Source organism: Symphalangus syndactylus, chromosome 5 (assembly GCF_028878055.3).
Source record: "Symphalangus syndactylus isolate Jambi chromosome 5, NHGRI_mSymSyn1-v2.1_pri, whole genome shotgun sequence".
NCBI classification, from domain to species: domain Eukaryota; kingdom Metazoa; phylum Chordata; class Mammalia; order Primates; family Hylobatidae; genus Symphalangus; species Symphalangus syndactylus.
The window spans coordinates 59,206,061-59,218,696 of NC_072427.2; the positions used below are offsets into that span (position 1 = coordinate 59,206,061).

The following is a 12,636-nucleotide window of genomic DNA, read 5'->3' on the forward strand; positions in this document are numbered from 1 at the left end:
TTCTGGGCTTCTCTTAGAAGCTCTTCTATAGATTTACCTTCCCAGTTTTCTATCTTTTGTAATTTCTTGTTAATATCTGGCCAACTATTAGTTACAAAATGAAGCTTTAACATCCTTCATCTGGGGGGGTCTTCTAATTATAGACCTGCATATTTTCTCATTTGCTCTTTGAGTCTTTTTAGGAATTTTACAGCTCTTTCATCTTTTCCTTGTTATTGAAAGCTTTTGTAATGTTTTGGATGCGGGGTTTAGACTCTCGAATTCTTTTTATTATCATTTCTCTAAGGTCTTTTCATTATTCTTCTAATATTTCAACATCAGGCCTAGGGGACTATCAGGGGGAATATTATTGTTGCTAGCTTTATACTTTTTATCCCTTACCTTACTTGGGGTATTTCCCATCTTGATGGTTTTGGGGTAAGGCTCAATCTCCCCTACTGGACATTTCTCGACTTTCGGGGTGAGGCTCAATTTCCCCTACTGGAAATTTTTTGCCTTCCCCACTACTGGACGTTGTGTGAGGCTCAATCCCCTCTACTGGAGATTTCACACCTTCCTTTCCTAGAGGCTCAACACCCCCTGCTGGAGGCTTCTCGCATTCTTCTACTTTCGCTTTATCCTTCTCTGGCTGCTTCCCTAATGGGAACATCAGATCCCTCTTGGGATTGGCAGGTTGGTATAAACCCCCAACCCAGACTCCTTTACAGGAGGGCTGCCCTAAGCTGTATGAGGTGACTACGAAACCACAAATCTGGACTCAACACTCGCTTTGCACTCAGTTGTGCATCTCATTCACACACTTTCAACCTCCCAAGATAACCCAACCACCAAGGAAATACTTTGTCACTCTTGTGACATTTCTTACCTTGGTCTATGCACAGGGTTACCTGGTATGTGATGATTTTTTTCCCCCAAGTTGTTGGTCTGTTTCTTCCTGCGTTGCTGAGAGTCCGGGTTTATTCATCACACTGAGTGGGCCTCGATTCCTTACACAAGGCCGCCGCAATGAGGCCGCAGGGCGTGCCTCCTTATGGGAGAGGACCGGAGACCCTTCCCCAGAGGAGAATGGGAATCCCGGACTACCCCCAAATTTGTTAGAAACAAATGCTTGATGCCGCAAAGAAGAATCAGCACTCTGGCAAAAACCTTTCTCAGCAAGGCAATTTACTTCTGCAGAAGGGTGCCAATCATGCCTGGAGTGGTTGCAAAAGCACACTGGACAAGGGAGGGGAAGGGGTTCTTATCCCTAACGCAGCTAGTCCCTACTGCTATGTTGTTCCCCTATTGGCTAGGGTTGGACCGCACAGTCTAAGCTAATTCTGATAGGCTATTTAGAGAGCAGGGGTATGAACTGGAGTGGCGGGGGAGCAGTTTCAGCGGGAAGGATGGTTACAGAGCAGGTGACTAAGATGACTGAGGACAGAGCAGGTGACTAAGGATGACTAAGAACTCTAAATATGTGAGTATAAAGGCTAGAAGGGGGTTGTTTACTGAAACTAGGGGCAAGGAGGCATAAAGAATGAGGAAGTTAAACTTTAAAATGCAGAACAAAATATAAGGAAGCTGAACATACTGACATACTGATTCTTTGAAGAGGAATTCAGAACTCATTGTACTTAATAACTGAGGCATATTTAAGTTCATTAATAGTTATGTAAATTTTGTGATTGATATCAACAAATCTAAAATTCAACAGATAAGTTTTTCAGATTAATGTTTTCTCTGTTCTAATTCTGTAGTCTGAATCAACATACAACAACATCATATGTAGTTATTTCTGGTAAAGCAACATATCTGATATGGTTTCGCTGTGTCCCCACCCAAATCTCATCTTGAATTGTAGCTCCCATAATTCCCACATGTTGTGGGAGGGACTCAGTTGGAGATAACTGAATCATGGGGGTGGTTTCCCCAATACTGTTCTTGTGGTAGTGAATAAGTTTCACGAGATCTGATGGTTTTATAAGGGGAAATCCCTTTCACATGGTTCTCATTCTCTCGTCTGCTGCCATGTAAGTAAAATGTGCCTTTCGCCTTCCAACATGATTGTGAGGCCTCTCTAGCCACGTGGAACTGTGAGTCCATTAAATCTCTTTTTCTTTAGAGATTACCCAGTCTCGGGTATGTCTTTATAAGCAGCACAAAAACGGACTAATACAACATCCAGCTCTCTATTTTCCACACCTCTAGTTGCAAATTATACTGTAACTCATAGGATGCTTAACAAGTGAGTTAAATTTTAATCTCTTTTCTTGTTGCTGTTGTTTTAGAGATAGGATCTTGCTCTGTCACTCAGGCTGACGTACAGTGGTATGAACACAGCTCACTGTAGCCTTAACACCCTGGGCTCAAGTGACCCTCCTACCTCAGCCTCCCCAGTAGCTAGGACCACAGGTGCATGCCACCATGCCTTGCTAGTTGAAAAAAGTTTTTTTGGTAGAGATGGAGTCTCACTATGTTGTCCAGGCTGGGCTTGAACTCCTGGGTTCAAGCAATCCTCCTGCCTCAGCCTCCGAAAGTGCTGGGATTATAGGCATGAGCCACCACACCTGGCCTAAATGTGGTTTAAAAGAAAGTACACCAGTGCTAATGAACCTTACAATAGTGAACACAAAGCACCTCTAGAATTCCTCTTTAACTAAAATATTTAAATTATATCATATTGAAACAGTATACTGACTAAAAACTTTTTTTTTTTGATATGGAGTTTTGCTCGTCACCCAGGCTAGAATGCAATGGCGCGATCTCAGCTCACTGCAACCTCCACCTCCTGGGTTCAAGTGAATCTCCTTCCTCAGCCTCCCAAGTGGCTGGGATTACAGGCACCCACCACCATGCTCAGCTAATTTTTGTATTTTTAGTAGACACAGGGTTTCACCATGTTGGCCAGGCTGGTCTTGAACTCCTGACCTCAGGTGATCCACCCACCTCGGCCTCCCAAAGTGCTGGGATTACAGGCATAAGCCACCATGCCCAGCCCGATTAAAAACCTTTTAGAGCTTATAGAAATAAAATGGTTAAGACCTAACAAAGAAAAAAAAAAGAAATTGGTTATATTTCACCAATTCAACTTAATTCTGGGAGATTAAGCAGAATTATTATCCTCCCATTGTTTAAACAATTCAACCAGAGATATCTAGAGACCTGAACGTTTAAATTGTCTTATCTGTTTTCTAGAAACCATGGACTTACCTCCTTCATGTTCTTATTAGTGAAATTAGAGATCTTTTTTCTAGGAAGATCAATGAAATGATCCTCAATCTTATTACAAAAGTTCCGTTTTTTAACATTGTGGGTTTCCGATGCCATAATCTCTTAAGTACCTAGACAATACAATAAAATAGAAAATTAAAAAAGCAAAAAGAGTCTGATCATTTTTAACACACACACGAACATATAACAGTAGCACAATGCTATATAAAAAAGGCAGAGGACATCATTTTAATTTACGCATTTTTAAAAACCTGAACATAGAGGAAGCACAAGGCAAGGCATTCCAGGAAATTAAGGATCTTTCTCTCCTCATTCTTTTTTTTTTTTTTTTTTTTTTTTTTTGAGATGGAGTTTTGCTCTGTTGCCCAGGCTGGAGTGCAATGGCACAATCTTGGCTCACGGCAACCTCCGCCTCCTGGGTTCAAGCATTCTCCTGCCTCAGTCTCCCAAGTAGCTGGGATTATAGGCTTGTGCCACCATGCCCAACTAATTTTATATTTTTTTAGTAGAGACAGGGTTTCACCAGGTTGGTCAGGCTGATCTCATACTCCTGACCTCAGATGATCCATCCACCTCGGCCTCCCTAAGTGCTGGGATTACAGGCATGGGCCACTGTGCCCAGCCTGTCCTCATTCTTTAGTTGGAACCAGTGACAATAATATTGTATGTATTTTTTTTTTTGCCAAAGCAACACATCAATCTCCCCATTTTCCATGTCACTGGCCATTTATTAAATGCACAGGTTATGAAATAAGGTGTATAAGGTGGTGGTATCTATGACATCCAAATGTATAGAAACCTAAAACTGTGCAACTAAATCACTGGGGCACATACAACCCTAAGCAATGAGAGGAACCAAAATTGGACTACATACAACTGACTTGTCCTATGCCTAATCCTTAAATTCTTCTTTCACTTTTGCAGACAGCTCTCCAAAGCTCTCCTCTACCTTTGAAAAAAAAAAAAATCAATGCCCTCCTATTTTATTAATTATATCTAAAGAGGGTCTAAAGAGGGGGTGGTGATGGAAACAAATGCTATGACTTAATTTATGTAACAGAGGAAATTTGTGATTTTCTCACTTGCACTCTGGTTTCACATTGGAAATTTATTTTAGGTCATGCGCTGAATGTAAGTTCCTCCCTTATTCTTTCTTTAAACATCTACTAAGCATTCACTATAAGCCAGGCCCTGGCTTTTTTTGTCACCACCAAGTCTGCCTTACAAGAGCTCCTGAAGGAAGCACTAAACATGGACACGAACAACCGGTACCAGCCACTGCAAAAATATGCCAAATTGTAAAGACCATCGATGCTATGAAGAAACTGCATCAATTCACAGGTGAAATAACCAGCTAGTATCATAATGACAGGATCAAATTCACACATAATAGTATTAACCTAAAATGTAAATGGGCTAAATGCCCCAATTAAAAGACACAGACTGGCAAATTGTATAAAGAGCAAGACATATCGGCGTGCTGTATTCAAGAGACCCATCTCACATGCAAAGACACATATAGGCTCAAAATAAAGGGATAGAGGAAGATCTTCCAAGTAAATGGAAAGCAAAAAAAAGCATGGTTTGCAATCCTGGTCTCTTATAAACAGACTTTAAACCAACAAAGATCAAAAGAGACAAAGAAGGCCATTATATAATGGTAAAGGAATCAATTCAACAAGAAGAGCTAACTATCTTAAATATATATGCACCCAATACAGGAGCACCCAGATTCATAAAGCAAGTCCTTGGAGACCTACAAAGAGACTTAGACTCCCAAACAATAACAATGGGAAACTTCAACACTCCACTGTCAATATTAGACAGATCAGTGAGACAGAAGGTTAACAAGGATACCCAGGATTTGAACTCAACTCTGCACCAAGCTGACCTAACAGACATCTACAGAACTCTTCACCTCAAATCAACAGAATATACATTCTTCTCAGCACCACATCGCACTTATTCCAAAATTGACCACACAGTTGGAAGTAAAGCGCTCCTCAGGAAATGTAAAAGAACAGAAATCACAGCAAACTGCCTCTCAGACCACAGTGCAATCAAACTAGAACTCAGGATTAAGAAACTCACTCAAAACCATACAACTACATGGAAACTGAACAACCTGCTCCTGAATGACTACTGGGTAAATAATGAAAGAAGGCAGAAATAAAGATGTTCTTTGAAACCAGTGAGAACAAAGACACAACATACCAGAATCTCTGGGACACATTTAAAGCAGTGTGTAGAGGGAAATTTATAGCATTAAATGCCCTCAAGAGAAAGCAGGAAAGATCTACAATCGGCACCCTAAAATCACAATCAAAAGAAGTAGAGAAGCAAGAGCAAACAAATTCAAAAGCTAGCAGAAGTCAAGAAATAACTAAGATCAGAGCAGAACTGAAGGAGATAGAGACACAAAAAACCCTTCAAAAAAATCAATGAATCCAGGAGCTGGTTTTTTGAAAAGATCAACAAAATTGATAGACCGCTAGCAAGACTAATAAGAAAACAGAGACGAATCAAATAGATGCAATAAAAAATGATAAAGGGGATATCACCACTGATGCCCCAGAAATACAAACTGCCATCAGAGAATACTATAAACACCTATATGTAAATAAACTAGAAAATCTAGAAGAAATGGATAAATTCCTGGATACGTACACCCTCCCAAGACTAAACCAGGAAGAAGTTGAATTGCTGAATAGACCAATAACAGGCTCTGAAATTGAGGCAATAATTAATAGCCTACCAACCAAAAAAAGTCCAGGACCAAACGGATTCACAGCTGAATTCTACCAGTAAGTACAAAGAGGAGCTGGTACCATTCCTTCTGAAACTATTCCATCAATAGAAAAAGAGGGAATCCTCCCTAACTCATTTTATGAGGCCAGCATCATCCTGATACCAAAGCCTGGCAGAGACACAACAAAAAAAGATAATTTTAGACCAATATCCCTGATGAACATTGACACAAAAATCCTCAATAAAATACTGGCAAACCAAATCCAGCAGCACATCAAAAGCTTATCCACCACGATCAAGTCGGCTTCATCCCTGGGATGCAAGGCTGGTTCAACAGACGCAAATCAATAAACATAATCCATCGCATAAACAGAACCAGCGACAAAAACCACGATTATCTCAATAGATGCAGAAAAGGCCTTTGACAAAATTCAACAGCCCTTCATGCTAAAATCTCTCAATAAACTAGGTATTGATGAATCATATCTCAAAATAATAAGAGCTATTTATGACAATCCCACAGCCAGTCTCACACTGAATGGGCAAAAACTGGAAGCATTCCCTTTGAAAACTGGCACAAGACAGGGATGCCCTCTCTCACCGTTCCTATTCAACATAGTGCTGGAAGTTCTGGCCAGAGCAATCAGGCAGGAGAAGGAAATAAAGGGTATTCAATTAGGAAAAGAGGAAGTCAAATTGTCCCTCTTTGCAGATGACATGATTGTGTATTTAGAAAACCCCATCGTCTCAGCCCAGAATCTCCTTAAGCTGATAAGCAACTTCAGCAAAGTCTCAGGACACAAAATCAATGTGCAAAAATCACAAGCATTCCTATATACCAATAACAGACAAACAGTGCCAAATCATGAGTGAACTCCCATTCACAATTGCTACAAAGAGAATAAAATACCTAGGAATCCGACTTAAATGGATGTGAAGGACCTCTTCAAGGAGAACTACAAACCACTGCTCAACAAAACAAAAGAGGACACAAAAAAATGGAAGAACATTCCATGCTCATGGATAGGAAAAATCAATATCGTGAAAATGGCCATACTGCCCAAGGTAATTTATAGATTCAATGTCATCCCCATCAAGCTACCAACGACTTTCTTCAAAGAATTGGAAAAAACTACTTTAAAGTTCATATGGAACCAAAAAAGAGCTTGCATTGCCAAGACAATCCTAAGCCAAAAGAACAAAGCTGGAGGCATCACACTACGTGACTTCAAACTATACTACAAGGCTACAGTAACCAAAACAGCAAAAGAGATATATAGACCAATGGAACAGAACAGAGACCTCAGAAACAGCAAAACAGATATATAGACCAATGGAACAGAACAGAGACCTCAGAAATAACACCACACATCTACAACCATCTGATCTTTGACAAACCTGACAACAAGCAATGGGGAAAGGATTCCCTATTTAATAAACGGTGCTGGGAAAACTGGCTAGCCATATGTAGAAAGCTGAAACTAGATCCCTTCCTTACACCTTATACAAAAATTAATTCAAGATGGATTAAAGACTTAAATGTTTGATGTAAAATCATAAAAACCCTAGAAGAAAACCTAGGCAATACCATTCAGGACACAGGCATCGGCAAGGACTTCATGATTAAAACACCAAAAGCAATGGCAACAAAAGCCAAAATAGACAAATGGGATCTAATTAAACTAAAGAGCTTCTGCACAGCAAAAGAAACTACCATCAGAGTGAACAGGCAGCCTACAGAATGGAAGAAAATTTTTGCAATCTACCCATCTGACAAAGGGCTAATATCCAAAATCTACAAAGAACTTAAACAAATTGTCAAGAAAAAAACAACCCAATCAAAACGTGGGCAAAGGATATGAACAGACACGTCTCAAAAGAAGACATTTATGCAGCCAACAGACATAGGAAAAAATGCTCATCATCAGTGGTCATCAGAGAAATGCAAATCAAAACCACAATGAGATAGCATCTCATGCCAGTTAGAATGGCGATCATTACAAAGTCAGGAAACAACAGATGCTGGAGAGGATGTGGAGAAACAAGAACACTTTTACACTGTTGGTGGGAGTGTAAATTGGTTCAACCATTGTGGAAGACAGTGTGGTGATTCCTCAAGGATCTAGAACTAGAAATACCATTTGGCCCAGTGATCCCATTACTGGGTATATATCCAAAGGATAATAAATCATGCTACTAGAAAGACACATGAACATGTATGTTTATTGCAGCACTATTCACAATAGCAAAGACTTGGAACCAACGCAAATGTCCATCAATGATAAACTGGATTATGAAAATGTGGCACATATATATATCATGGAATACTATGCAGCCATAAAAAAGGATGAGTTCATGTCCTTTACAGGGATATGAATGAAGCTGGAAACGATCATTCTCAGCAAACTATCACAAGGGCAGAAAACCAAACACCATATGTTCTCACTCACAGGTGGAAACTGAACAATGAGAACACTTGGACACAGGGCGGGGAACATCACACAGCAGGGTCTGTCATGGGGTAGGGGGTGGGGGAGGGATAGCATTAGGAGAAATACCTAATGTAAATGACAAGTTGACAGGTGCAGCAAACCAACATGGCACATGTATATGTATGTAACAAACCTGCACGTTGTGCACATGTACCCTGGCACTTAAAGTATAATAATAAAAAATAAATAAATAAAAGAAGTGGAGATAAAGGTAACCCTAAGAACAAGTAGATAGATCGAATATCCATTTAAGACACAGTTGGCTCACTAGATCCTCTTTCTCATTCCAGTAAAAAAACGAGTTTTATTCTCTAGAAAACGTAAACAGAGTCCTTGGGAGGAACATATTCTTTTTTTTTTTTTTTTTTTTTGAGATGGAGTCTCACTCTATCTCACTCTATTGCCCAGGCTGAAGTCCAGTGGCGTGATCTTGGCTCACTGCAACCTCTGCCTCCCAGGCTCAAGCGATTCTCCTGCCTCAGCCTCCTGAGTACCTGGGATTATGGGCTCCCGTCACCATGCCTGGCTAATTTCTGTATTTTCAGTAGAGATGGGGTTTCACCATATTGGCCAGGCTGGTCTCAAACTCCTGACCTCAAGTGATCCACCCACCTTGGCCTATCCAAATGTTGGGATTACAGATGTGAGCCACTGCACCCAGCCTAGGAACATATTCTAAAAAGGTGGATGACCAAGTGAAAGTTTACATACTAAATGTTGAGACCGCTAACCTTCTTTCTACTCCTTGCCTCACAGAGGCTTGCAACCAGGCTTATACACTCCAGGGAAGAGTGCAGAGGATACTTTCTTAGGAATTCTGACTAATCTTATAACACACAGACACACACACACACACACACACACACACACGCTTCTCTCTAAAATACTAACATCAATGGTGGTCTGTTTACAAAGAACTGTATGTCAACTACGGTGGTACTTACCTAATTATCAAAACTAATAGAGCTATATACTAAAAAGGGTGAATTTTTATTGTGTGTAAATTGTACTTTGATAAACCTAACTTCTAAAAAATATTTGAAATAATTGCATCTATACAACAAAAATGAGACAAAAAATCCAACAAAAATACTCTTAAAAATTAAAAATAGGACATAATAAAAATAGTAAAAAACTCAACAGAAGTTGGAAGAGAAACCTGAAGCTATCTCCCAGAACATAGGAAGAAAAAAAAAATCAGAAGACTGGTTTAGAGGGACCAACATCCAAATAAAGAGAATTTTAGAAAGAGTACAAGAAAGTAAAAGAGAAATCAAACAAAGAGATACTTTAAGAAAACTGTACAAGATTGAAGGATATAAATTTCTAAATGGAAAGTGTATCATAATGGATGAAAACAGACCTACAAGGTACATCATTGCTAAATTTCAGAGTAGTAGGGAAGCTAGAGAAGGTGAAAATACACAAACAAATAAAAAATAAATCCTAAAATCCAAACTTGGTCATGTAAAAATGACAGATACAGAGTAAAGCCTTCAAAATTCTCAGGCAACCTAAAATTTTATATCCAGCCAAATTGTCAAGTGTGAGGGTAAGAGAAACGTTATCTTCAGATACACAGAGTTCCCAAAAATTTATTCACAGAAAGCAATAAAAGAAGGATAAACCAAAAAAAAGAAGGGTAAGAAATGGAAATCCAATAGGATATATGGAAGGCATTTCCCAGGATGATTATGAAAGAAGGTCCCAAGATGAAGGCTGTGCACCAGAAGTAGAGGAAAACTGGTATACATCAGAATACATGAGGAAAGAAATTATGAAATTAATTTATAATAAATACCTGGTGTTAATTAGAGAGGAGATGGAGACAATTGGGGAATAGTTAGAAGGAATGGCACATTTTTCAAGTGCTATAAGAAAAGAAGTGTCAACCCAGAATCCTACGTTCAGTAAAAATATCCTTCAGGAATGAAAAGAAAACTGACAATCTCAGATGAAAGAAAATTAAGAGAATTTGTTACCAGCAGATCTACCTTAAAAGAATGACTATAGGAAGTTCTCTTTAGCCAAACAAAACAAATGAACAAACAAACAAACAAATGATGAAAGAAGAAATCTAGGAACACCAGGGAGACAGAAAATAGTGAGCAAGGCCGGGCGCGGTGGCTCACGCTTGTAATCCCAGCACTTTGGGAGGCCGAGGTGGGCGGATCACGAGGTCAGGAGATCGAGACCACAGTGAAACCCCGTCTCTACTAAAAATACAAAAAAAAATTAGCCGGGCATGGTGGCGGGCGCCTGTAGTCCCAGCTACTCGGAGAGGCTGAGGCAGGAGAATGGCGTGAACCCGGGAGGCGGAGCTTGCAGTGAGCCGAGATTGCGCCACTGCACTCCAGCCTGGGTGACAGAGCAAGACTCCGTCTCAAAAAAAAAAAAAAAAAAAAGAAAATAGTGAGCAAAAATATAAGAAAATGCAATAGACTTTCATTCTTGAGTTTTCCAAATTATGTTTCATTGTTGAAGTAAAAATTATAACACTATCTGATGCTGTTCAAAATACAGGTAAAGAAACTAATTAAGACTTTTATAGGATAAGTGGTGGAGGTTAAAAGGACATAAAAAGAGGTAAGATTTCTACATTTTACTCAAACTGGTAAAATGACAACATAAGTAGACTGTGATATGTATGTATAATGTAATAACTAGAGCTATCACTGAAAAAGCTGTATCAAGAATTATACTTAAAAACACTATAGGGAAATCAAAATGGAATGAGAAACGTGTTTACATAACCTGGAGAAAGGCAAACAAAACAAAATAACAAACCTGCATATAAAGCCAGGGAAACCAAAGAACAGAGAGAACAGAAAACAAAAAATAAAATGATAGACTTAAGCTCTGACATACTGATAACTGTATTATATGTAAATGGTCTAAAAGTCACTTAGTTTATTAAAAGCCAGAGACTGACAGAGTAAATTCAGAAACATGACCTAATTATATGTTGTCCACAAATAACTCACTTCAAAAATAATGGTGTAGGCATGCAGAAAGTAAAAGGAAGGGGGGAAAAAAGTATCATGCAAATACTTTTTTTTTTTCTTAATTTGCTTTCTCGCCTAGGCTGGAGTGCAGTGGTACGATCTCGGCTTACTGCAACCTCCGCCTCCCGCATTAAAGCGATTCTCCTGCCTCGATGGGACTATAGGTGCCCGCCATCACACCCAGCTAATTTTTCTATTTTTAGTCGAGATAGGGTCTCGCCATGTTAGCAAGGTTGGTCTTGAACTCCTGACCCCAAGTGATCCACCCACCTCGGCCTCCCAAAGTGCCGGGATTACAGGTATGAGCCACTGCGACTGGCCACAAATAATAACTTTTAAAAAGCAGGCCAGGGTGGTGGCTCATGCCTGTAATCCTAGCACTGTGGTAGGCTGACAAGGCAGGAGGATTGCCTGAGTGCAGGAGTTCAAGACCACCCAGGGCAACATACTAAGATTCCATTACAATAAAAATAATATAATACAAATATAAAATAAGCAACACGCACACACACACGTGCACACACACACACACACACACAGGCATATATAACATATATGTACATACAGGTTGAGTATCCCTTACCTGAAATCCTGAAATGCTTGGAACCAGAAGTGTTTTGGATCTTCTATTTTTTCAGATTTTGAAATATGTCCATTATATACTTACTGGTTACACACCCTAAATCCCAAATCCCAAATGCTTCAGTAAGCATTCCCGTTGAGTGCTCAAAATATTTCAGTGCTCAAAAAGCCTTGGATTTTGGACCATTTCAGATTTGGATTTTTAGATTTGGAATATTCAACCTGTATGTGTTTTTAAAGAATCTATAAAATTATTTTTTTCTCTAGATGATAATGTACATAGTCTGCACCCTTTCATATGGGAGACATGTTTACTTCTTCATAGGCTAAAATAGTTTTCTAAAACTTTTTAAGAATGAAGGACTTGACACCATTAGTCATTATAAAATGCAAGTCAAAACTACTTGCAAACCTGTTGCACAAGCAATGAGATAATACTTCGTAACCATTAGAATGGCTATACTAAAAAAGACAGACAATAACAATGTTGAGAAAGATGTGGAAGAACTGGATCCCTCACGCATTACTATGGGAATGTAACAATACATTCAAACTTTGGAAAATGTATTTTCCAAATATTACTTGAACCCGGGAGG

The 12,636-nt window shown here is 39.3% G+C and overlaps 1 protein-coding gene across 6 annotated transcripts in view; it reads right to left on the bottom strand.

The window, feature by feature from the left end:
* Positions 1-12,636, bottom strand: part of KATNBL1 (katanin regulatory subunit B1 like 1) — a 66,072-nt gene that overhangs the window by 19,897 nt on the left and 33,539 nt on the right. For all 6 annotated transcript variants that reach the window (XM_055278604.2, XM_055278605.2, XM_055278608.2 and 3 more), the window contains one exon: positions 3,193-3,323. In XM_055278604.2, coding sequence (XP_055134579.1) covers positions 3,193-3,309 — 117 coding nt within the window. In that variant the 5' untranslated portion in view covers positions 3,310-3,323. The remainder of the gene's footprint in view (positions 1-3,192; positions 3,324-12,636) is intronic.